At 40.3% G+C, this 27,046-nt stretch overlaps 2 protein-coding genes across 10 annotated transcripts in view; one reads left to right on the top strand and one right to left on the bottom strand.

Annotated features, from left to right (window-relative positions):
* Nucleotides 1-811: 811 nt before the first annotated feature.
* Nucleotides 812-23,337, top strand: PM20D2 (peptidase M20 domain containing 2). Its single transcript, XM_083433561.1, has 7 exons — nt 812-2,063; nt 2,386-2,534; nt 8,460-8,602; nt 12,878-13,032; nt 14,339-14,471; nt 16,180-16,287; nt 17,549-23,337. The coding sequence occupies exons 1-7, from the start codon at nt 1,533-1,535 to the stop codon at nt 17,752-17,754; spliced, it is 1,425 nt and encodes a 474-aa protein (XP_083289687.1). The 5' UTR covers nt 812-1,532; the 3' UTR covers nt 17,755-23,337.
* The window catches only part of GABRR1 (gamma-aminobutyric acid type A receptor subunit rho1), a 37,521-nt gene continuing 30,627 nt past the window's right edge, over nt 20,153-27,046 (bottom strand). For all 9 annotated transcript variants that reach the window (XM_083433540.1, XM_083433546.1, XM_083433545.1 and 6 more), the window contains one exon: nt 20,153-27,028. In XM_083433540.1, the coding sequence (XP_083289666.1) occupies nt 26,738-27,028 (291 nt within the window). In that variant the 3' untranslated portion in view covers nt 20,153-26,737. The remainder of the gene's footprint in view (nt 27,029-27,046) is intronic.

Here is a 27,046-nt window from a genome sequence, read left to right as displayed (position 1 = left end):
GTCCCCTCTGGCTGCCACTGCTTTTCTTACATTGCAGAGGCTCTGGAGGATCATTTTAGGCCTTAAAAACCTGAATTCTGCAACCCATCAACACCCTTCTGGAAATTTAACTTCTGCATGAATGTGCCAGTATGTTAATAGTCTTTCAAATTAGATGCAAAACATGCTGGGGGGAATAGATAGACGACACTTCTGGGATAACAGTGGCTGACATTTGGTCTGGGATAGCTTCTGTAGTTGGCTATTAACCAAACTTCTCTGATGATAGGGAATGTTCATAAACTGTCAAAACTTGTGAGGTTAAGTAGGCAGGAAGTTCTGGGAACAGTGAGAAACTAGGGGACCACAGCTCATACGGACTGTAAAGACAATAGGATGAATAGGGTGGTGGTCTCAACAAGGGAACATGTGACAAAAGTAGGCTAGGAAGAACTGGGAGGTGAGGGGGATATGAATATTAATTTGACACAATCAGTCAAATTCTTGGTATAAAACTCTTGCAGGTATTTACATGCGATCTAAACTGCTACTGGTTGGTTTCAATCAGCAATCAATTGTATTTCAGCCGCTCTTCATTTGACTTCAGCAGGCTCAAGACAACCTTGGGGACAGAAGCAGGCACTTCTATTTTAAACAGAGACACACCAAAAGCTTTTTGCTATGAACAGATTAAGCCATGCACAGCTAAATACTTAATGAGACTTGTGAGGGCTGCATTAAACTTGATCTCCCGGCCCTTATGACCCCAACAGATGGTGGTTCTGGTAGACCAATGGAAAGTTGCAGAACTTCATACACCCACCAGCATAAACATACAGATGTTTATTTGATGCAATACTCTTGATAAAAATACACTTGACTCCTGGAAGACAAACCTGATCAGACTTAAGTGTACACTTGCCAGCGTTTCTTCAAAGTCCTGAAACAATACAGATTCTCACTAGTATCTTTCAATGTTGATTCTTTTCTGTGTTTGTCTTATGTATAATGTTGTGGTACCTGAATACGAGAGATGTGAAAATTGCGTATAAACACAGATATACATAAATTTTCACAAACCACTCTATCTGTCTCTTATCTATCTTCATTCGGGTACCACAACAGTAAACATAATATTGACCCAATAGCCTAGTCCAGAAATAACCTTTTTTTAACCTCTGTCCCTGGTGGTTGAACAATGCCCTGTATCGAGTTACTTCTAGGAAAAGAGGTAGGATTAGGTTTCGGTGTTGATCCTTGGCTCAGGTTAAACCCTATATATACACCTGAGCAACAACACTTTGGTAGCTTAAGCAGCACGCAGCGGCGGGAACTGTTTCCCCTTTTACAACTATTCGCGGAGTGTTAAAGAAAAGCGACTACTTTTCCCAGCAAGCTCTGCGGAAGAAAGTCCCGGCCTGGGCTGCTAACCGAGGCTATATAAGCCCCTCGGGCGGCGCGGGTTTCAGACATTTGCCGGTGGCTCTTTCCCTGACGCTGCAGCGCGCCGTTGTCGTTCCCGTTTATTCTTCCTTAGAACGAGCTCCTTTCCGATGAGGCCGAACGAGGCGTCCGAGGCGCCCGCTCTGGCGGCGCGCCTGGAGGAGCTGAAGCGTCGGGCGGCCGAGTGCATCGAGGCGTCGTCGGAGCGGCTGGCCGAGCTGAGCCGCGAGATCTGGAGCCGGCCGGAGCTGGCTTACGAGGAGCGCCAGGCTCACGACGCCCTCGCCCGCTTCTTCACCGGCCTGGCCTCGGGGTCCTCGCCGGCCGGCGCTTGGCAGGTGCAGCGCAGCTACAAGCTGGAGACGGCCTTGCGGGCGGACTGGCAGTGGGGCGCCGAGGGAGACGCCGCGGGGGCTGCTCCTACTCCTGCTGCCGCCGCCGTCGAGGACGGGCAGAAGGCGCCCCTCCGTCTGGGCTTCTTGTGCGAGTACGACGCCCTGCCGGGCATCGGCCACGCCTGCGGCCACAACCTCATCGCCGAAGTGGGCGCCGCCGCTGCGCTGGGCCTGAAGGGCGCCCTGGAGAGCCTCCCCCCGAGCGGAGCCGCCGACGGACTGTCCCGCCACGTCCCCGCCGTCAAGGTGCAGGGTGGGGGGGAGAGGGAGAGAAGCTGCGCCCCGCATCTCCTGCCTTCAACCCACAACCTTTCCGAGCCCCCTCTTTTTCTTTCCTTTTTTGGGGGGTGGGCTCGCTGGGACGCTGCTGTAGTTCTCACCATGCCCCTTCTTTGCGTCTTGTTTTCGCAAAGTGCTCTAGAAAAATCTCTGGAGGTGTATATGCAACTTTGAAATCTATGGGTAAATAAAGAAAGACCCTCCCATAAAGAGAGTGCCACGTCCTGCACCCCGGGTTGCTTTGGTTTTTTGCTGCTCTTCCTGACCCACGTGTCACCTTTGCTTTCAGGTAACCGTGTTGGGCACCCCTGCCGAAGAAGACGGAGGAGGCAAAATTGACTTGATCAAAGCCGGGGCTTTCGATGGTCTGGACGTTGTTTTCATGGCCCATCCGTCCCAAGAAGATGCAGCGTATTTGCCCGACGTAGCAGAACATGAGTGAGTAAACTGGAATGGGAGGCATTGTTTACTTGTCCATTGTAACAAGCCTTTCACTTTTGATCCACTTTTGAGTTACTTGCTTGGCTTTCCAAAGGACACTTGGAACAATTTGTGTAACGTTCTGCTGCTGGTTCTAATAAACTGCTAATGAGCACGTGGTTCTTGTGTGGAGCTGTCAAGCGAAACAAGTTTCTACTTCAGTTAACTTGTATTACGTGAGGTTTGAGTTTTTATACCATAACCGTTAATTCATTATCCTAAAGGGCCCCAGTAAGAAAGGAAGGCTGGGTGGCATTATGAAACAGCTGCCAAGGCCTCTTCTGCCAAAGGTCCCGTTCTTTCTCACTATGCTGTCCAGAAGAAGCTCACCCACAATTCTCCTATGTACTTTTCCTCTTAGCTGTGCACTGGGGAAAGTTGGGGTGATGCGTGAGGAAGATATGAGGACCTCCAAAGCCAACCTGCTCCCAGTAACCAGTCCTTCAGTATGGGTGATGGAGTCCATGCACAGAACACAGGTCTATCTAGCTCGCCTTGCACTACCTGGAGACGCAGGGGATTGAAACTGAAACTTCCTGAATGCAAAGCAGATGCTGTGCCACTGAGTTACTTCCCATCCTCCTTAAGCTATATCCTACCCAGTTATCTGCCAGCGAGTTTTAGTTCCAGAATTGCTACTGTCTACATGTTTTTTACTCCCCTGGTTGTTGGGAGGAGGGGGCAGATAGAGCCTCCATCTAGATTTGGTCCTAAGATCTTCAGTTATTGACCTTATTCTATATATTTACAATTATATGTACATTCTGAGTAAAGTATTGCATGCAAAATTATGTCACTTTGTAGCGAATTACAGCAGGGCTTCATTTTCAGGGACTTTTACTTATTTGAAACATATCTTCTTTATTCAACATCATCTTATTCAAGTTGCCTAATGAGCTTCTGTTTTGTTTTGTTTTGTTTTTAACTCAGTTGGACCAGTGGCTAGGTAACCCTAACAATGATTTTTTAATTTAGTTCAAGGTATAAATTTCATTTCCTGATGTGTGATAGCATTCATGAAACTGCCAACTTTATTGGAATAGGAGATGCTGCAGTTTAACAAACACCCTTCCACCCACAATTTGTTTTACTGTTTATACATAGTTGTTAATATATTTGGACGGAACCATTATTGGGAGTAGAGATGGTGCTGGGTGTTTTTGAAGTCATTCTGTTTAGTTGGAAGCAGTTCTGGTTATACAATCTTGCTTCATGTGATTATTAAGAGTTTGTTTCAGCTGATCTCATTACAGAACATCTCCAGAAATTAGATCTGGTGTTTGCCTGCAGTATAGACCTAAATGTCTTGTGACTCAAAGCTGTACAGTTGAGTGTTAAAAACTTTTATATTTCCTTTCACATTTCTGCAAAGATGACCACACATAGGCATATTAAGAAAAAGTATAACTGGTGTTCGGCTGTATACAATTTAGATTGTATATAGATTTGAATACAGTGGTACCTCTGGTCACGAACTTAATTCGTTCTGGAGGTCTGCTCTCAACTCGAAACCGTTCTTAACCTGAGGCGCGCTTTCACTAATGGGGCCTCCTGCGCGCCTCTGGAGCGTGATTTCTGCAACCAGGAGCACCTACTTCCAGGATAGCAGAGCTTGTAACCCGAAGTGTTCACAAGAGGGACGCTTTGTAACCAGAGGTGGTACTGTACATTGTACTGTTCTTAAAAGTTTCTGGCAGTTAACACACCAACCCAGAAATGCAGAGTGCATTCTGTTTTTCGTTTTGTTGGTATTCTGTTTTTTGACTGCCTTTCTGCCATAGTGAAGTTCACACCCAGGGTATGATGGCTATGTTGACATCTCAGTAGCCTTCTGTATCAGGAAAGCAGTGGTGTGTTGCAGATATTGCAATGACAAACAAGGTATATTTGTCAAATAAAATTCCTTCGCAAAAGTCGTGATTTTCACCCCAAATTGTTTTTTTTTTAAATAGAAAGGCTCATCTTAAGCCACTCAGGGCACATTTGTGACTGAAGAGCAGGATAAAAATTCTTTAAATAAATAAAAGGTGTGGCTTCATTTCACCACCTAGCTCTCATTGGATCACTAGTAAATATTACAAGCTTCAAGTGCATTTCCTCATCATTGTTAGAGATGGCTTTCCATTTTTGAAGCGAGCTGACCAGCACAGATGATTTCTTCTGACTAGAGGTGGAAGAACACTTCCTCACTTATTTTGAAAATCACACAACATCTTTATAGAGACTAAGATGAGATTCCTTCCCCCCATTGACCCCCAATATGTGTGGTAGGGATGTTATCCCTTCATAGAAAGTTAGTACAGCTTCTTCAGTTTTGTCTTGACTTAATCTTCCTTTGTTCTTCATATTGAACAGAATGGGCACAAAATCTAATGCCAGAAGCTATGAGCTTTATAATTAATCGTGGTCTCATGTAACAGATTACTTTAGATCAGTACTAATTCTAATGTTTTCACGTCTTCTTCTGCAGGTGATTCATCAAGTAAAAACACAGCCCTTTGAATTGTCTCCATTTGCAGAACATAATCTTTTTTCCCCTCCGTGGATGCAGTAACACCTGGTGCTTGATCCTCTACTCCTGCACAGTAATAGCAGGATTAGCAGGAAGGGAGGTGGTGGACATCAGTATATGAAGACCAACTGAAAACAGAACTCTGTTTGAAAATGTTTACTTTCAGATGCTTGTATTCTTAGCTTCCATATCCCTGCACATACCAAAACAACTAGTAGGAAAGTTCTATGCATTTACTTCTCAAAATTGACATTGTAGTAATAGGGATATGTTATTTTTGATACATGGGGCAGTATTGAACTTACAGTACAGTACTGAATTCTTGCTTAGAAGTTCAGAGCTCGTTTGAGATTTCCAAGAGAGAACTGTACAAAGCAAGTTTTTGAATGCTACTCATTTTAGGAATTTATACCCCACCTTTCGCATCCATCTCAAAGTGGCTAACACAATTTTTAAAACATAGCAAATAAAATTGAGTCAGAAAATAACACTTAAAGCAGTGATCCAATTAAAAGGGTGGTGTGTATCATAACAGGCCACCAAATGCCATTAGCATTCCAAGCAGACAGAACAGATTTGCCTAAATTGTAATGATGAAGCAACAGTTGAACATATCTTAGAGAAGAGTTACAGCACTGAAAAGGCACTTCTCCCACTAGTCACTCACCTAACTTCAGGGCGCACAGAGAAAGGCCTTTGACAAATAATTGATGGATTCTATCCTAGTTCTTGAGCCAGGCCACCTTAAGTATTTTTACCCAGTTTTCTGTTGAAAAGGCTTCCAGAGCAGATGACATAAGATCAGTAGCAAGATGACCTGCTCACAGGCATGCAGTCTGAAAGACAGTGATATTCAGTGATAGTCATAATATGCTGTAGACCCACTGACAGCAATGGATTTTAGCCTGTTTTAATGGGTCTGGTCTAAATATGGCTTAGTTGGATATCACTCACAGCACAGGAGGGAAAAGAGGGGGCATAGGGAGGGAAGAGGAAAACAAGCAAACTCTGCTACCAATTTATGCCAATACATCATACCTCAGTGAGAGGAGCTGTAGGATTTTATGATTAGCATTTCTGTGTTCAACAGCAGTGTTGAATCAACATTTCCAGCAGCTCTCAGTAGACTGATAGTATAGACCTTTTAACTATATATGCATAAGGATGGAAGAGTACTGGCATTCTGAGCTTAACAACAGTATTCCCTATGATTCAGTTGGGACAGAAGTATGATTCTCTTGTTTCTCTTATCTATAGCATTTATGCTGCTTCTCTATCCTACTTTATATAACTTATGCTGCTGAACTCCATAGCCTGGCATGACCCTAAAAGGCTGGGCTGTCTTTGCATATAGCTTTATAGGTTGCACCTAGCATGTATTGCTGGGGTTATGTTTGGGTCATGTTGGAAGTGGATAGTGCTGATACACAGCATATCCGCATTTATTTATTTAACAATGTTTTTATAACACTTGATTCTAGGAAAACCTCAGCAACAAATATTCTGCACTCTGGAAAACTGTTTGCTGAATTCTTCGTAGTTTTTGGTTGGGAAATGTGTCAGTTTGTCTTCACACAGGACATTGCAAACTGCTGTCTTTACCTTTGGCTTTTGTGTTTGTCCTAACCTTTTCGTTATAATTTCTGTCAAGTTTTATTAAACACATATCACTGTATTTTTGAACAAAGTCTGCACAGTCTCCAAACTTGGCTGCAGCCAAAGAAGAATAGGTTTGCAACAGAATAACTCACACACCCTAGATGATAAATCACGCTTTGAAAATGAAGCCATGTAAGCAAAAGCCTATGCAAGGGTCCCGTGTAATGTGGGACGTTTGGGATTGTTTGCTCACAGTTCATAGTGTGCTTAATACCTGTTTCTAATTAATGATTTTTATTACTAAGCCTCAGGTAGTCATCTTACCTAAGTGTAACTCAAGTTTCCCAAGGTCAGAATAAAGTCATCAGATGTACATATTTAGACTCTTGAGTAGTTGCAATTTGTTGCAGCTGCTTTCATATCTTTATAGATCTCTTAAGATCTTAGGATGAATATGATATATGCCAGAATATGATAGATAACCAGTGTGGTATTGTGGTTAGAGTGCCAAATCTTCACTTGGCTGTGAAGCTCACCAACTCGGCATAACCTGTCACTCAGGGTTGTTGTGAGGGTCGTCTAGAGAGAGAAACGCCTACATCCCTTTGAGCTCATTGGAGGACAGGTGGGAAATACATGTAGTTAGTAAGTAAGTAAGTAAGTAAATACATACATACATACATACATACATGAATGAGGACACTTACTAATCTTTTGATCCCAGCAGGTTTTATAGGCCAAAGTTATAACGGTGCTAGTTCCTTGAACTCTAAATTTTTCATGCTAATTTTTTAACATTGCTTATCAAAATTCAGGTCTTACTTAGTTGTGATTAAATTTTAATTTAGGATTATGTTGGTTTGAACACAGTTCTTTTTCATGAAAATAAACAAGGCAAGGTTTTTAAATTTGTCAGGGATACTGCAATCTGTATAATGCAATTCAGTGGCAGAACTGGCCATCATCTGATCTTTTTAAATTTAGAAAATGCAGCGGTGTTTTTTTAAAAAAGAAAAGATAGAAAACACTGCAGCAGTTATTCAATATTATTGCTAATAGTAAAGCATCTGTTGTGTTCTGTAAATTCTATCATCCTGACAAACCAAATGGTTCTGGCTAAGGCAGCTCAGAATGCATGGAGCTCCTCCATTGAGAATGGTTCCCCCCATTCAGTGGATGAACCATGTATAAATAAACATTTATGTGTACTTCCTTCTCATGAAATGCTTGAATTGTTCTCTATTTGGAAAGGATCTCTGGATAAGGCAACTGTGTTGGGTATTGTAATTGAGGGGAGGTGGTGAACTGAGTTGTCAGGAAATCTCACACCAGTTGATTGCAGTTTGTTATTTGCTTCACGCCTTTTGAAAATGTCTGTTTTCTTAGTTGATTTGTTAAGATATTTCTCTACCAGACACAATTTATTTCTGTCTAATATACTAATATTCTTTATTTCCACAGAAGTTAGTTCCTGTCTTGTATGTACCTATTTCAGTACAAGTGGTCCATAGAAATGTCAGACTTGGTTTTGTGATGACAAAGATCAGCTTTGAGTATCAAAGCTCTGTATTGAATACCTCCTACTCTCAAAACATGTTGGTCTGTTTTTCCAGCAATTATCTTTATAGAGGATTGAGGTTAAAAAAAATCAAACCCCTATATTATAGCATAGACCTTTATCTCATTAGAACTTAAGTTCGTTGAATGAATCCAAAGGGATATTTTTCCTTTCAAAAAGTGTTTAAAAACCAGTGATGGCTTTTATTTCCTAGTGTGACTGTGAAATACTATGGAAAAGCTTCTCATGCTGCTGCTTACCCTTGGGAAGGAGTAAATGCATTAGATGCTGCTGTTCTTGCATACAACAATCTGTCAGTTTTAAGACAGCAAATGAAACCAACATGGAGAGTTCATGGTGAGATGTTCATTAAATCTTATGTCCAGCAAGTAATACTTCAGGCACTGTTTTATAATGTATCTGGCATGTTAACATTAAAATAAAAATGGTTGTTCATGTGCTTAAGTTTTCTGATAAATGTTCAATCTGTTGGTATAGTTGAAAGTTCTTTAAGAGCTATACAACTTTGGTACGGATATGTTCACTTAATAGACTTTGGTCATGTTTTCCCAAAACAATATGTCAGGGTTGTTTGCTTAAGAAACCATATTGTGTGAGCTGCATGCTGGTGTATGCAGCCCATAGGTAATTGAACCCATATAGCAAGATGTCTGAAGTTTGGATTGTGATTTGTTTCACCCTAACAAGCTATGTTTACTTAGTTTGTTGCTGGCAAATTCTCGCTTGTTAGGGAGAACAAACCATGAACCCAAGTTTGGATGTTGCGCTAAACCGATTTTATCTGCTCATACCAGGGGTGGAGTGAAGTCAGAGCAGTCAGGCTCCGTGTATGGTTTAATTAGCCAAGGTTAATGAACGTTCATCAGATGGTGATTGGTTGAGTATTATGATGGCAGACCACTGCAATAATGTGTATTGTAACAGCGAGTCTTCACACATTTGTTTTTCCCCAAATGTGGGTTATCATACCCTGGCAGTTGGTGCAACTCTCTATTTCCTTCCATCTTTTTTATGCTTTGGGGATGCTTATAGGATCTGCCCCTCACCCTTAGTCAGAGGTTAGAACGCATGCTGTGCTAGGCTTGTGTCATCCAGATGTGTAAAGCATACGAGTTACATACTCATAAGTGTCTGTAACTCAAGCTCTGCAGTTCATGCAACTGATACATTTATTAGTGGAGTCCTGGAAAAGGTGATGGTTATATAATTTAATGCTCAAATAGTGTCCTAGTTTAGCTTTTCTATTAAGTGCTAGTTAACTATATATAGGGATTATTGTGAGGATGAGGCACAGTTTTATAAGCTGCAAGGCTGAAGTGCTATGGTCCACACTTGAGTTTTAGCATGTAGTCTATACCTGACCATAATAATATGGGTCTAACTGTAGAAGGATTTCTAGTTTATACAACATCGTTTAAAAATATGTGGCAACTAATCTAGACAGCTAACCAAAGGGATCAAGTTAGCCATAAACACTTGCAATTCATTAACTTGACTGAAGTTAGTTAATAGTGAAAAAGGTTTGGTTTCCATCTGCATGGTAAAGTAACTATTGTTCTAAAAGCCCAATAGGCCCATCAGGCAGTTTTGACCAATCCACAGCTACCTATCCTACACCTCTGGTCCTACCCATGAGGTCAGGTGTGAGGCAGGTAAAGTTGCACCTGGGTCACAGAGGAGATTGGAGGCACTGCTGATGTGTGTTGGGCTGACACTTTGAAACCCTGACTACCAGCTGATTATCAGGCCTTCAAAGCATAGCCCCAACAATCAGCTTTGATCAGCTTCACTCAGGAGTTCCCCATTGGATACCTCTCCACCCTATTGGATAAGCTCTCATCCAGAAGCATCCATATGATTTATGTTGCTGTTTGATTTCCAAAGCAATGGCGTTAATACCTTCCAGATAGAATTATGGGTCACTGTTGTAGTACTTCTGAATACTGCATTAAAAAATATTCTCAGTGGAAGATTCCCCCTCACCCCATATAAACTAAAATGTAAAAGGTTTTGAGCAACTTGCCATCCATAATACTTTCAATTTAAAGTAACATGGTCTTTCTGACTTGTTACTTTTTCTCGTCTTTGTTTCCTCCCATCAAATTTCTGCCCTTGTTAATGTTTATCTGTACTAGAGCTATCAAATAAGAATAGCTAATTGAAAAGAGTGAGGCAAAGTTCATCTCAGTGATGATAAGAAAGGAATGGTATGTCTTCTTGCATTCCCGATTTGTTTTTGTTTTTTTGTGATGTTCCCTTCATAGCACATAGTTGCTGGTTAAACTGGTTGGAGTAGCTCTACTGCTTTTTAACTTTTCCCCCCCATAGGCAAGGTTACCTTGCTGGTCAACATTTATTTTTTTATGTGGTCATGAACGCTAATAGTAATTAGTTTTCTTTGCACAAAACCATTAAATTATTTAAAGCATTTGTGGCCCAGGCAGCACTGCAAGTGATTTGCTGCTTTTCAAGTGATGATTTTCCATTAAAATACTCTTAGCATGTGCATGGTTTAAATCTTACACATTTTTGTATGATGGGCCTTCTTGCTCTTGTGAGCATTGGTACCTTATTGAGGCCAAATTGGATTATGCAACCAGTATCAGAAAAACACTGCACTGCCCTGTCTACATCTTCCCAGCTAGTTTGTGCAGAAACACATGAGAATGGGATTATACCAGCAGTGTACCACTTTGTTTTTCTATAGCTTGTTTATCAACCATATATAAAGATAGCATCTCAAAAGTCTTGTACATATTGAAGCTTAGTCAAAGTGTGCATATTGATGCCACAGCATGGTGCAAGCATGGGCTTGCTCTTTAGAATAATACTTAGAACAATACATTTTGGGATAACGTGTTTTTGTAAGAACTTTGTTGAATCTTAGTGGAAGCAAAGACAACAACTAGTTTTGCTATGCATGGATGCCATTCTCAGGAGCTCTCTTGCGTATTGCCTCTCACCTGTGAGCCAGCCAGTTTTTGCTTAAAGTTAAACCTTTCTATTTCTGTACACTCACTCTGATTTGCTTCATACAACTGTTACATAATGTAAAAGTGATTCTTGGAGCAGGGAAGCTTGCCAGTTTTATGTACATGGCCTAATAAAATTTAGATGGTTTATAAATATTAGATGCAGCTTTCAGATTTACTGCCAATGTTCAGTTACTGTAGTGTAGCAGATGGATTCTGGCAAGTGATTTGAATAGCTCAAGACAACTAAAGAACTATTCAGTTCAGAACAGCAACTATTCCAGGTATATTGAAGGAACCTAAAAATAATTTACTGCCTAAAAATTGCCATAGATTGCAAGCGCATTAGCTCTGGCCACCACTGAGTTATAACAATATTGTAGCAATTCAAACTATTTTAAAACAAAGACTCTGTTCTTGCTGGAGTCATTCAGAACTCAGTCAAACAAGATTCCATTCACGCAAGACTTTTAAGATGGAAATGTATCATACCCCTTTATTCTTGTTTGAAATTCCCAATTGACAGTAGATTCATTTGCCTGGGCAAAATTTCATACATGCATATATAACAGATCAAGAGTTACTTTATTCAAAGTGGTTTCAACCGGAACTTTACTTGAGCTGTTGAGTGATAATTATCATACTTGGAGTAGACTGATTGAAATCAATGGATTTCAATGGGTCTATTGAGTATGATGAATGTCAGCTATTGCCTATTGTGCGTTAGATCTGGGCCAACAGGAAAGCAAACGAACAACCAACACACTTGCTTTTGATTCAGAACCTTCTCTTCTCTGATCTAAAACCTGTTTCTACCATTTGATGACGCTGCACCTTGATAGCACTCTAGTCTCTTTGTAACAAAATTTGAAGAAGGAAAGTGCATATATGGGCAGACAAAGGGTGGCACTGTTTATATTATCCAGGGTGGAAAAGATGGTGTTCTGGAATTTTGTCCCCCTTACCCATTTCAAATGCTTGCACAAAAAATGCTCCTTAAAATGGATACTATTTAAGAGTTTGAAATATTTTCATTTCTTATCCCTTTCTCTTGATCTGCTCATGGGCAGCTGGTGTTGTATAACCCGCTACTTTAGTGTTCTTCCACCATGCACTACGTGGAAGAAAAAAGCCAAAAAAAAAGATGTTAGGAGGTGTACTGTTCAAAACTGATGCCTAACGTGGTTAAGCAAAGTTGAATTATGCCACAAAACATGTTAAATTGTTCAGCTTTAATTTATACTTTAGACTTTTCTCCAGAGGTTAGAATATGAAATGGATGTTTTTACGCCTTGACTTCTGGTCTAGTAAATATATTCAGCCTCTGTTACTGCTCCCTTAATCCCCCTTGTTCCAATGCCATCTAGTTTTATTTCATCCTGAAAGACAACAGATGAATAACTGAGAAGAACGTGAATGCAAATCTTGGTGGGTTTTTTTATTGAAATCAAATAAAATTTCAAGACACAAGGTTTTGTTTTTTTCTTAAAGAAAGCAAGAAAATCTGTTTTTGTTCCCGCATCTGCTGGAGAGTTGGCTCAGGTGCAGAAACTAGTGTGGCTTTCCTGTTTTAGCCAGAAGCCTCAGAAACCTACTTCTAAAGTTCTGATTTCAGTAACACAGTTCTTCCTTCTTTTAGGTATAATCAAGAATGGAGGTGTGAAACCTAATATCATCCCTTCTTATGCTGAATTAGAATTTTACTTGCGTGCTCCTTCATTAAAAGAACTCTCCGTCCTGACAGAAAAAGCAGAGAACTGCTTTAAATCTGCAGCCCTGGCCACAGGGTGTGAAGTAAGGTTCATAAAGATTTATTTTGCTTTTAAGTGACAATATGAGCTGACTAATAATGATAATATTATTATTTGTGCCCTACCTGTTTGACTATTGCCCTAGCCACTCTCTGGATGACTTCTTGGCCAAACCACCCAGGACCTATTGAGTGATTTTAGTTGAAAGAAGCATAACATCTACATGTCAGCTTGCCCTCTGACAGTTTCCTCCTATAGTTGTGGTTCCAAGTAGGCTAGATTGGGGTGATTAGGCCGGTCAAGATGTTTGAAATGGTCCAGTCACCTCTGTCTTTCTCTCATTGCAGTGCTTGGAGAAAAAGTTTCAGCTCAGTGCTGCAGTGGGAACGAATGTGTTTCCATATGTATGTGTGTGTATGTAAGTGGCGGTCTGTGTGTGGTGAGAGCAGGGTGTGCTTGGCCATGACCACAACTGGCATGTGGCCCTCAGAGGATTGGCCTCAACCCTCAGGCTGAAAAGGTTTATCCATCTCTGAACTAAAACCCTGATCCCGTTGAACTAACATCTCAGCATAGCTGATATTTTGGACTTTGCCTCAACTTTGTCAAGTCTTGGTTCTCAAAAGTGCAAACATACCCGAGTAAGAGCGACCTTTCACATGCTTTTAAATGCACAAGGACTCAGCATTGGGCTGTTTTTCTTTTCTTTTTCTTTTTTTTTAAAAAGCTTCCTTTCTCACTGAACAATTTCTAAGTACTTTTCCTTCTTTGGTATTTTCTTTAAATCATAAAAGTAGTGAGGAGCCAAAGGGGATTAACCCTGCTTCTAAAAGTTCTACTTCAAAGTAATTTCCAACCGGAGCTCACTTCCATATTCAGTTGGAACTCGCTTCCAAGAATTTACACAATCTTGGCTGTGTGTTTTTTTCCATTTGGCATCTTTGGAAGCTGACATTCCACATTTCTAATTTATCCTGTTTTGCAAGAAGCTTGCAGTTGTCTAAGGGCAGGAAGCAGAAAATTGCTTGCTTGTTCTAGGAGATAATGCCACATTCATGCTTTGTATAAATAGGATGTGAAATGCCGAAGAAAGCTAATTAGTTCCTAAAAGTGTAATCCTTTGCATGTTTACTTTGAAGTCAGCCACACTGTGAATTGCAGCTTGTTCTCAGGTAAGTATGTTTCAGATTTCAGCTTAACACTAAGTCCTATGCATTTTTGAGAGTAAGCCCCTTTGAGTTCAGTGGGACTGACCTGTGTAAGAAAAATAGGGTTGAGTTGGAGGCCCTTTGGTTTAGACTTTATCTGGTATTTTTGTGTCAAAGCAAATGAATATTTTTCTTCTCTAGATGGAATTAAAAGGTGGTGCAAATGATTACTACAACGTACTTCCTAACAAGAGCCTGGAAAAAGCTTACATTGAAAATGGGAAGAAACTTGGCATGGAGTTCATCCCAGAAGATAACTTGACTGGGCTGTCAGGTAATAAATAATAAAACATCCACGCGCTTACATTTATCAGGTTGGCTTTTATTCCTTTTCTATGCATTTCTGGTTGGTTTGTTTGTTTTACTGGAAAATACATTTATAAATCTTTTAAGAATTTCCCAACAATTGGGAAATCTGATCAGTTTTTATATTTTAGTGTATCAGAACATGTATCGCTAGGTGAATGCAGAAACAAATTTGAAGGGAATTTGAATTCGGTAAGGGAGAATGTAATGGGGCTGTTCTGAAACTTCAATCACACACTTAAATTCATCTTCTTTAAAGCATGGTAACCAGCACATGTTCAGAAGAACCTGCTTAAAATGTCTACCTTTTTTCCATATACTTATTTTCTTGTAATACTCTTAGCATTTTGTCCAACTTGATCCATGAAGTAAGGACAGGTTGAGTTAAATGGGCAGTAAACAGTGTTGCTGTGGTTTTGCCATTCCATAGTATCTGTTCTTTATCATAAACCAACTTAGGATGTAGAATTCAAGGGCAGTGGATACTCTACTGTCCATCAACATGCAAGGGATAGGATTGGTAGTCTCTAAGTTAAACTACTGTAGATTGGGGTAATAGGCAACTGGGCGTATTTGACGACCCCCCAAATTAGCAGCTGCAATTTGGGGATTTGTCTTCTAAGCCCAGTCGCCTAATACGTTGGGCAGCAACAGGGGGCGGGCTCAGCTCCACGCCGAGAGAAAGCCACCCAGCGTGGAGCTGAGCCCGCCGCCCGCTGCTGCTGCTTCTGAAGCAGCAACAGGGGACGGGCTGTGCGCCAGACGGCTTTCTCCCGGCGCAGAGCTGAGCCCGCTGCTGCTGTTTTGGAGCTGCCGCAGCAGCAGCAGAGGATGGGCTCTGCTCCGTGCCGCCCATACCCAGCGTATAAGGCGACCCCCGACTTTGGAGAAGATTTTCCGGGGTTCAAAAGTCGCCTTATACTCCGGAATCTATGGTATTATTTCAGGACTGCTTGATCTTGATACTGCAGAAAGGAAAAATCCAGTTTATGTGCGTGCTATTTATGTATATCACCTTTTCTCCAGAACTGTCTTTTCCCCCTCTTTAAGAGGGGAATTTATGTGAGGAATTGTTGAACTGTTACTTAAGAAAACTAAATTCTCTCAATGAAAACCTCCATTCTGCTGTTGGAATCATTTCTGCATTCTGTTTATTTTAACTTGGCAAAGTGAAACATTTATGTTTGGGAGCTACCTAATGTACTTGAAAAATGCATTGTGAAATTGGCCTGATTCTGCATCTTATAATTTATCAACCTTCATTGCTAATCCCAAAATATTTATTTTACACCTAAAAAAACCCCCACAACCTGTTGCCTTTGTCTGTGTTATGTGCTCTTTTCTCTGTCATACTTTCTCATGCTGTGGGACAAGAGCTGAGTGTCCTGCACAGATTTTTTTCATTTCACTTCATTTCCATTGCCTTTGGGTACCTCCATATCACTCTCTTTGTCCAGTTCTACAGTTTTGCAGTCAATAAATAAGTAACTTTGTGATCCTGACATTTGGAACAGTATAATGCAAAATGAACAAATGTGCCTAGTTGCACTGTTCCACTTGTAAGCTGCTTTCTTTGTATGAGATCTGAATTATGATATTGCTGCAGAGCTGAGCAGTACTTACATATATTCCTTTTGGTAGCCTGATCTGATACATTTAAAACTACCTTTTCCTAGGTTCTACTGATTTTGGGAATGTTACCTTCGTGGTTCCTGGGATTCATCCTTATTTTTATATTGGGTCTGATGCACTAAACCATACTGAGCAGTACACGACAGCTGCAGGTTAGTGAGTTTTATTTGTGTGTGTGTGTATACATGTATTTCTCCTCCCCCCCCCCCCCAAAAAAAAATACAAGAACCCTAAGATGGAAATTACATTGAGTTAAAGGTTTTCCCCAGCTGGCCTATGTTTAGTGCAGCTGAATGGAACATTAAATTGTTCTGGATTGGAATTAATGTGTCTTACCTATGTTTCTGTGATTATTCTTACTAGGTCTTGGACATTTGTGTACTGTGTTCCTAGGAATAGTCAGTAATAAATATTTATTTGTTTATTTGCAAAAATTCTTAAGTTGTCCTTTACCATATGGTCCCTGAGTGGGTTATAATATAATATACTGTACAATAATAAGATAAAATTGCAATGACAAATAAAACTGTTCAAGCCAGCACTTCAGTGGTTGAAATCAGTCAAATTTTCAGAGGTTGTTCTCTTGAAGTCTGTGCTACACTATTCCAAAAGTCTTGGCTTTTTTTATTGCAGCTGAAGCAACTGGAAATCTTGATGCCTTGCTAGCTGACTAACACTAGCAAGAGCAAGCACAGGTCTCTCAATGTGCTGCTGGCTTAAATCAATCTTTATAGGGTTTTTTGTTTTTTGTTTTTTTAATAAGCTAACCTAACCTTCTGGTGGTCAGGTGTGGATAACTTGTTGAACTCTCTCATGCAGATATGCATCTTAAGATCCAGTGATACTCCTACTATGAGAAGTATGTTTGTGGCAGAAATTATGATAGGGAAGAAACACTATAAATGTCCACATTTGGGACTTTGATTTATTCACAAGAAGCAATAACTTCAGGCTTACAATGAGCCTGAATTTCTTCTATGAAACACATATTTATGCTAGATGCACTGAAACTGAAAGGTGTGCATTTTAATGCAGGAAAGGAAAACATAAAGCTACTTAGGAGAAGAGAGTATCTTTTTATTCCCAGGGTAATTCAAATTGAATTGTTTTGGAAGGGGAAATGGCCTTTACAAATCCCTTCAGTTATGGTATAGCTATACAGTAAATCCCTTCAGTCTTGAATGTGCTGCCTAGCTCTTGGTAAGACCTGCTCCTGTGGCCATTTCTGAAGGCAGCAGACCATCTTAAATTAACTTAAAAAATGGTGGGTTATTTCTCTTTGATCCAGCAGGCGCTTCTGTTCAGAATGAGGAGGGAATTGGTTTTGCCAGTCCCTCCCCCCGAATGCAGCCCCCTACCGCCACCTCTTTATTGATCGCTTCAGTTCTCATTTGTGGATTTAATTCTTCCTAGGGTCAGAAGAAGCTCAGTTCTATGCCTTGCGAACAGCGAAAGCTTTGGCAATGACTGCTTTGGATGTTGTTTTCAAGCCAGATCTGCTGGAAAAAGTCAGAGAAGACTTCAGACTGGTGAAACTCAAAGAGGAAGGTTACTTGAATATCCCTGAAAATGGAAAGGTGTCTGGTCTTGGTATCGGAGCAGCATGTGCATCACGTTGAAATAGTACAGCATATTACAAATCTAAACATGAAAGAACGTCAATTTTTTTCCCCTCGGAATTCTAGGAAATGTTTAATAGCTGGAAAGATGCTTGATATTTTAAGTGGTGCAACTAAGCGACCTCAGAGTACTTTTAAAATATTGCTATTGTCTGATATCATGTAGTGGTCTTAATTTGGCAGACAAAATGAGTGATTTCTCTGCAGTGATTGAAAATGTGCTGAATATTGCAGCTTTGCATACTTTTGGAAAAACTTTTTAAATGCTATTTACTCTGGTTGGAAAAGAATGTTGGGTTGTCTTCATAGCAGCTGTTCTCTTGCCAAGGAATAGTGAGAAGTGTTGCATGTTTAGCTTATTGTATGCAGAACCAAATGCAATCCACCAGGACAGGCTTAATATGCTTCATAAATCTATATGTATTTGAACTGAAGATACCAAAGGTTAGGTGATGGTTGTTCAAGATGTGCCTAGACTTTCACATTGGAATGGTTTTTCACTCAGTATCTCACAGTCTTTGGTAGCTCAACACTTGAACATACCACACTTTCCTCTTTTGGCCATCTAAATTTTTCTAGAAGGACTATCCTTGTAATCACTTGATATTTATAGGTGGGCTCCTGACCTCTTGTTCTGCACAATTTTCAAATGCTGTATATCCTTTAGTAGTTTTGTGCATAGTATATAATTATACAGCATACAGATACACCAGAAGAAAATAACGTGTATGAAAATGAGTGTCCAGGAATAAGTTTTAAAATGAAACCCAAAACTGAGTTTCTTGTGAAAATTCTTCCTATTTGACACAAATTAAGCAATCACATTGAAGGAGAAGTTAAAGCAGTAGGTAGGGGGTTTGTTTGTTTTTAAGGGTACTGTACAGAATCAAAGAAATACTTGTGCAAACCTGGTATATGAGCCCTGCTTTACTGTTTTATTTATGCATAGTTGCGTTTTGAAAATGAATGGCTCCAGTCCATTAATGTAGCTGCTGTACAAAGTAGATTGGTAGAACTTGTTACGTTTCAAATTCATTTTCCTTTCTGAAATAGAATTGTCCATAATTTTGTCAGTTTCGCCACCAGTTACTCCCCAGGACCCAAGATGTGTACATTGATGACAGAGATGAGTTGAGGAAAGGGGTGATGAATCCTACGGATGTTCGAGTTGATACCCAAGTATTTTGGGTGAGCCTCAAATGCATTTGTGAAGGCTGAATGTTGCCATTGTGAGTTGGGTCAGCAGTAGTGGACTATTTGGGGGCTCGTATGTTGTCTTTCGAGGCAGAGAAAACAGATGTGCTTTTTTCTTGTGCGGAACAAGCAAAAGATGGTGAGAATGTGAATTCTTGGGGCCTTTGGCAGGTAAAAGGTACTTCTCCTGTAGGGGAGGAATGTGATCCTGTATGGGTTGTCTCTGCCCCTCTCTCCACTGGCAGGAAGTAAAACTTTTTTAGAGAATATACCTGGGGCAGGGACAATCCCTTATCTCCATTTCCTGCCAACTCCACTGCAGATCATCAGTCAGCTGCCCAAGGTATGGCAAAAGAGAAGTGGCAGGAACTCTTGGAAGGGATTTTCCTTTGTTGTTTGTTCTACTCCTACTGGAGTAGCTTGACCTGACAAATTCAGAGGCATTTTAGACAACTCACAAGTACCAACTTGTGTGGTGTAGTGGTTAAGAGCGGTATACTCGTAATCTGGTGAACCAGGTTTGCTTCCCCGCTCCTCCACATGCAGCTGCTGGGTGACCTTGGGCTAGTCACACTTCTCTGAAGTCTCTCAGCCCCACTCACCTCACGGAGTGTTTGTTGTGTGGGAGGAAGGGAAGGAGAATGTTAGCCGCTTTGAGACTCCTTCGGGTAGTGATAAAGCGGTATATCAAATCCAAACTCCTCTTCCTCCTCTTCTAACTAGGCTGTCTAGATTATTCTTTGCCTATGATAAGATCAGCTGTCTTCTAATGAAGCTGGTCTTTGTATTTGGCATATATTAATCTGCACACCAAAATTGACTTGAAGTACAATCCTTTGCATGTCTATGCAGAAGTGACTCCCATTCAGTTCAATGGGGTTTACTCCCAGGAAAATGCTGCAGGATTGTAGCCATAATTATGTAACACACCACTGCCTAAGCTGCATTAGTGGTATCATAACGCACCACTGCATGTTACTTAAACTAATAGTAGATAAACATATCTTATGCTGAAAGAAAACACTAATTTCCTGTCCTCTTAAGCATAATGTGAAATTTCCTTTGAAAGTGTTGTAGGGAGCAAACTCTGCACAGAATTTTGTATTCTAGAACAATATAAATGCTGTCTTTATGCCCGCTTGTTTGCCTAAACAATATTCTCTTTGAGGGTCAGATACTTCCATTATTATGTTATTATTTATTCTTTTTGTCTTGCCTTTCTTCTCAATTTTTTCCTGTAAGTTGGTCCAGTAAAAAAGGCTATTCACATTTTGCTGAGTCGGATATAAAAGCTCTACTGGTTTAAATGAATATATTACATTATTTTTATTCATAAACAGAAAGAATTGTAGCAAGCTTAGCAGAACTTAAGGTATATGCATTTCTGACTGAAGCGCACAGATGCTCAAATGCACAAATCTATCTAGGGAGAAACAGAGATGTATATTTTGTACATCACCTGTAGAAACTGTTCTGAAGACAACATTTTGAGCTGCACATTTGAATGTTGGAATGTTTTGCAGCAAATTAACATCCATTAGCAAGCACTGGAAGACCGTGTTAGGAAATTAAGCACAGCACTTACTTTTTCCCACCACCACCAGTGCTGTAAGAAGAGAAGCCGTTTTCTTTTTACCAACGTACAGCTGTTTCCCCAAATGTTGCACTGTCCTAATTTGCCAGGGAACAGAAATCATACACAGCTGAATCATGGGCTAGTTAGTAGGCATAGCAAATTTCAGTATGCATAACTGTATCAAACTTATGCTTCAATACTTTGATCCTGTTAAGAGTTGGGTCAACTTCAAAAGAAAATATTAATCTTACCATGCTGTATTTAGTATTTCAACTTCTTTCATCCAATTAAACACAGTTTTTGCAATAACTCTTCACCTTTTCAGAAGAGGGGGAAAGGCTCTGGAAGGTTGTTTTTCCCTCTAGTAAGCAAGGGCAAGTTGTCCTCAGTGGGATTTGGAGCTGATCAGTACTTGCACTGAAAGGATCAGTGTCTCTTAAGGGTCTTGTTATGTCTCCTCATTCAACTGTGAAAGCTTTGCTTCTGAAAACATTAGTACCAAAGGTGAACTCGATATTTTATTGAGCTCAGGGTTATTTCTGCTCCAACCATATAGCTGTGCAGGTTGCTGCCTAAGCAGGATGCGAGCAAGATACATTGTCTGGCTTCTATTTTCTTGGAGAATGCTGCATATTTCTGATAGTCTTTTAAAAACCTGGCAAAGACTCCTGTTATAGCTTCATAACTTGCTAAAATTGCAATCTCAAAAGGGTTGGATCCAGGCGTGCCACTTGACATGAACAGACTGGAACTAACCCAAGGGTTGCAAGACAGCATGGTTAATGTTGTTATGGACCCATTGGTCTTGGATTGTTGCTCTGAGTGTTCTGTAATGAAAACTCGCTTAGGTGGCAACCGCTGAACAGTGTCATGGGCATTATTTCAATATTTTGCTTACTATTCCAAACTTGATTCCTTGGCAGAGGCCTACTTTGCAAGGAGATCTTGGCTGAGACTTTTAGTGGTAGAAGCCATCCCAACCATACTGTATTCATTATCTGAACATGAAAGAAAAGAGGGAAATTGATTTATTGTGAATTCCTGTGTTTCTTGCATGGTTTTTAATATCACAGTTTTGATTTTGGTTTTTTTAAAAATATATGCATAAATGTTATTTGACAGATCAAACAGCTGGAATCTTGCTACTGTCCTGGGAGAGTACAATTTACCTTTTTTCTGTTTACAAAGCACAATCCAGTGAGAAAAAACAATCAAGCTGTAAGCCACATGGATTGCGCAGCAGTTGCTTTAAAGCTCAAGTGTCAGGAAAAGATCTAGTCTAAGCATAAGGCTACCTGGGTTTCCGGCCAGTCCCATGATCATTGACGGTTATTCTTCATAGCCCTCCGGGGGCTGCGAGGAAGTTCAGGCAGGGGAAGGAGAGGATTTATGCAATTGTATTAAATTATAGTAATTTTGTTTGATTTGTAATAATTTGGAAAATGATAAAAATAATACGATAAACATAAGGCTACCTGGAACCATTTATGCAGCTGCACTCTCATATTAAAAGGGTCTTCTTGAATGTGAGGCTATCCATGCGCAGCATTAGCATGCCATGCCAGCAACCAATGATCAGAGAGGAAGTGCTTTGCATAGGCCTCTTGCACGGATCATTGCTGCATGGAGCACCTGTAGGGATATACGATTTCCATGTACCATGTGGCATGTTGAAATTGTGGGTTAGAGACTGTATCTGAGGTGGTTGAACTTTATGTCTTTTCTTTGTAAGATCAGACGGGTTGGTGTTTGATTTCTTTTGTGTGCGGGTGAGTTGCTAAGGCAGTAAGTCCCATTGGTTTATAATTTCAGAACGCCTTGTCCAGTAACGTTAGTTTTGTTAGTACGCCATTGTTTTTTTCTGTTAATAACGCTGAGGCTTTCTTTACAGTTCTGATTCAGCAGTTATGCAGTGATTCTGTATGCCAGGTTGGACAGACTTTTTGCCAAGTAAGCCATAAGTAAAGTCTGAAGCGTGAGTGCCATTTTTGTATATTCCACAGGACGTATACGGCTCCCCCTTACTAGGAGGTGGCTTTTCATCTAATGTACCAAACTAGATAGTGTGCGCTTCATCACTAGTGCCATTTGTGGCCTCTTACACAATGCACTGCTAAATCCTAGGGTTTTGCACTTTTGCTGTAACCTGAATTAACAAGAAAAGGCAACTTTTTCACTGCTTCCTTAAGTAGAATGCAACTTTACAGTAGACAACAGTTATTCTTGGATCTTAAGTAGGACAAGGACACCAGACAAACGTTTTAGTCAACATTACTTTTAGGCTGCAAAGCTGTTGTAAAGGCATATTTGCTTTTTAGTGTCTTGGCTATTGCTGCTGCACCAAATCTTGTATGCTGTTGAATCTATATATTCAGTTTTGAAGAATGAAGAGCCTGCAACAGCAGGTTGGTAAAAATGTATATGTAGCTGGGATGGTGAATTTACTTGAATAAATGTAACAGCAAACATGCACAAGTATATCTCAAGAGCTGGTGGTTTTCCTTTTTTTTCTACCTTCTAAGGGTTATCTTTGCAAGTGTAATGTTTTGCAGTGAATTCAGGTATTTGAGGAAAAGATACATTCAGGGGCTGAAGCAGCTTCCTGTGCCATCTGTACACAGAATGTTTTGTTTGAATAAAAACTTGAGCTACACTATAAACTATTGCTATAAAAGTACTTTTGCTAAACGTGTTTTATGATTTTCTAGTGAGCCACTGTTGATGCTATCACTTGGTTTTGTACATTCAGCTTTCTTGGTATGCTGTGTGTAAGTACATTCTGGATTGTAAGAATAAAATTGACTTGCACATTATATTGTGTTTCTCAGGTATATCCTAATAAACAAATACGCTACATAAACATAGGAAGAGCCTGGTTAAAGTTAACGAAGACTGCTCATTGTGATAGTTTGGCTGAAGCTGAGAAATTGAGTCCCAGAGAATGCAGAACTATAGGAACTTTAAGGGACAAAACGGAAAAAGTAAGATAAAATAACACTCTTTGGGGATTATGCCTGTGATGTTGGTTTGAGAGCATCATTTAATCAGGCAGGGCAGCTTGCCAAAGAAAGGAATTTGCAATAATTTATTAAATACTCAGCAGCATTCCACATTGTCAAAGGTTACCTGCTGTCAGCTGAATAACCCATAAAGGCAAGAAGATTTATGCAGCTGTATCTTTTTTAAATGTTGAATATTTATCCCCTCTTAATAATTGCTAGAGGCCACTTACAAGGGAACTCATAAAACAGACCATCAGAATAGAGATTGTCAACAAAACTAACGGTAAATGTCTATCTACGAAGTAGCACCACGTGATGATTTAGATGTCACATCAGATAGTAATAAGGCTCCCAGCGGTTTACAGAAACTTGCAAAAAGAGGACTTCCAGAGCTTTCTAAATCTCTGTTGAGGAAGCACATTATGCCTTACATTAAGGCTATTTCATTCATTTATTTGTCATTTAACTTCTCTGGGTGAAAGTTTAAAATAATTTAAAAGCATAAACGGTATGCTCCATTATGAAACAGGCTGGAAACTGCCAAATAACGGAGTATAAATCTCTAGAAATGCAGCAACACACCCCTACTTGGCTGATCATCCTTCACTAAATCCTGTAAGGCCTACAGTACAAATTTTTCAACTGAGCAGCTCAACATACTCTGTATTTTTTTGTGTTTTTTTGTAGCCAGAATGCGCAAGAGGGCAGTTCTGGCACCTCTCAGGTGCGTGCCATTGTGTGCTGGCATGTCCCTGCCTGCGTCTTGCCTTTACCCACTTCTGAGAAGTGCAAAACAAACAATTCAGGTTAAAATGGAAGCTGGCTAGCATGTGCGAGTCTACACTTTTTTTTTAGATCTATGCACCTAGCCCAGCCGCAATTGGTCAAGCTACGGGGCAGGGTCAGTTCATATTTCTTCAATCCATCCTTTGTGTAGCTGCAGGAGTAGACTTTAAACTTTCCAGCTAGGCCTCTACCGTTGCACACACAGACGTTTGTGCGAGGGCCCTTCTGAGCTGCCCTAGCCACCCGCCTGAATCTGAAAGATCGAGGGAGGTAGGAGCGCATTTATTTGACGTGCACCAGAATTGGGTGACCCACAAACCAGGTAGGGAGACAGCTTGCCTGAAACCTTTCTAATTCCTGGATCCAGCACGGATTCAACCTTCCTGGTGATGTTATGGCCTTCTAAATATGGGCCATCAAAGTAACAAAGGAAGTGGCTCTGTGCCAGATAACAAATGGGTAGTTAGAAAGACAAAAGACAGGGTTCAAAGTTGAGTGTGTGCGAGCTAGAAGTTAGGCTAAAGGGTCGCTGGCAAAGTTTGCTTCATGCACCCTCCCCGTTCCACCCTCAGCAAAGTGAGCCAACCACAGAGGATAGTGGCATGCCTGAAGGAGCTGAGGCGGCAGCAGAGATGCCGCTGGTCCCACTGCTGTTGCTGCAACCACCACTGCCACCCCTCTACTTGGGCTACTTCTGTGACTATGATGCGTTCATTTTCCAAGGGCAATGAGGTATGCGATGATGATGATGATGATAGCAATTATGTGTTTCCATTAATTTAGCTCAGTGAAGCTTTCTGGGTATGTTGCTAAACTAATAAATGCATGCTTCTTTTTCGACCTTTAAATGTCACAGAGAAATTCTGGTGCTTCTTAGTTGCCTAGTGAGCTTGAAGAAGTTAAGCTTTCTTCTTGTGTAGTGATGCCTTCAAGCTTGTCTGCCTTAGCCATTTTGACAGATGAAGTTTAAAGGTCAAATTGAAAATCTTACCTGCTCATTCCTGAGTTCTGCAATGTATTGACCACTTGAGATGTGTCGCCAACCATTTTCAATCTTGCCTTGTGCTTTTATAGTGAGATGTTCATTCCAGCAAAAACCACCAAGAGCTTGTAATGTATTAAAATCATTTTCAGTCTTGAACACACAACTCGGTTTGTTTATAACAGTGAACCTCTTGAGCACCTGAGATGTGCAGAAACACTGTACTGTGTTCTCTTAACATAGTTTTTATAAAAATTGCATAAAGGTGCCTAGATAATCCTTTCTTGGAGACACAGTAAAGTTTTCTAACATTTCTGAACTAAAATCTGTTAGACTATATACTTAAACTGGAAGAATTCCATAGGCCATGAAAATTTTAAAAAGACCTTTGTGATCCTGCTTGTTAAGCTATGATGCTGCATATGATCTCTCTTGCAGACTAATTTCGATTGCTTAATAATTAGAGTATTATCAAATGTTAATTTATAAACACAATAGTTTAAATTGCATTCCTGCTTTAGAAACTGTTTTCCATGTCAATATGCCTCAATATGAGAGAGGCACAGGCAACATCCCTGGTAGCTCTGTGAAAATTCCTGTGGAACCTCTTATAGGACATGATATCCAATGGCAGTCATACTCTGAGTAGACCCATTGAAACCAACAGCTTTAATTTAGTTAATCCATTGATTTCACTGCATCTAATCTGATTAACATTGGGTCTCACCCAGGATATTCAGTTTGGGTAAATGTTCAGTAAGTGAGTTTAATCAATGTTATTCCTAATATAACGAACATTGGGCATCCTGATAAGGAAAAAGGTGTAAGAACCTTGTAGGTCCCTGACTTTCCTTAGAGGGTGACATCAACAAGTGACTGATTAGCAATAACATACACACATGCCTGTAAGCCAAAAAAGTAGATGTTTTTACTTGAGAGGAGTCTTGATGGTAAAAGTGTACAGTACACTGTTTAGATTTGCAATTTACACTTAAATAGATAATTTTACAATATTGTATATATTTACAAACTGAAACAAAAATATTAACATGGTCCATCGTTTCTGTAATTGGAACGCAGATATGCTCTAAAATTCCTCTTCCCATCATAGCGACACTGTTACAATATTCTGTACTTTTAAAATGCCTATCACGTATTGTCTTTTGAAATAAAAGCATTTGTCACTTTGCAAATTTTCATTCCTCCCTCTCCCCACTTTTTATTGTTTTGATTGACCATGATGGCCATTTTGAGGCCTGATGAAACTGACAGTTCAGCAGAGATTTCCACTTAGGTCTCAGTATAATAAATCGGAGAGTGCATTGTGTGAATTTCATGTAACAGGAGTATCGAACAGTCTCTATTGTCACATTTTCTTGATGGACATTAATTTCATACAGTTAACACATGTCCCACCCACATGGAAACTGGCTAAAGAAATAACTATGAAAAAATGGACCAGTATATCAGGTTAAATAAAATGTATGCACCTGGAAATATTATTCTGGAATACTTGTCAATGGCATGTGTATCAATCCTCATGCTGCTGTATCTCTGGTTTTTCCTCCTGCTTGAATTCCTTTCTGAGCCAAGTGCCAGCTGAACCATCATTCGGTCTTGTTTATCTCCATTTTCAGACACATACTGTCCCAGTTCATTCACCTCCCCGTCGCTATAGCTGCCATCCATCCCCATCAGTTGCCTTGACTGAGGTAGTGTACAAGTGCAAGGAAGCTGTAGAGGAAAGAAGGA

The sequence above is a fragment of the Podarcis tiliguerta genome (genome assembly GCF_965153285.1).
Source record: "Podarcis tiliguerta genome assembly, chromosome: 3".
In the NCBI taxonomy this organism is placed as follows: Eukaryota; Metazoa; Chordata; class Lepidosauria; order Squamata; family Lacertidae; genus Podarcis; species Podarcis tiliguerta.
Note: the sequence above shows the minus strand (reverse complement) of the source record. Positions and strands in the feature narration are given on the sequence as shown.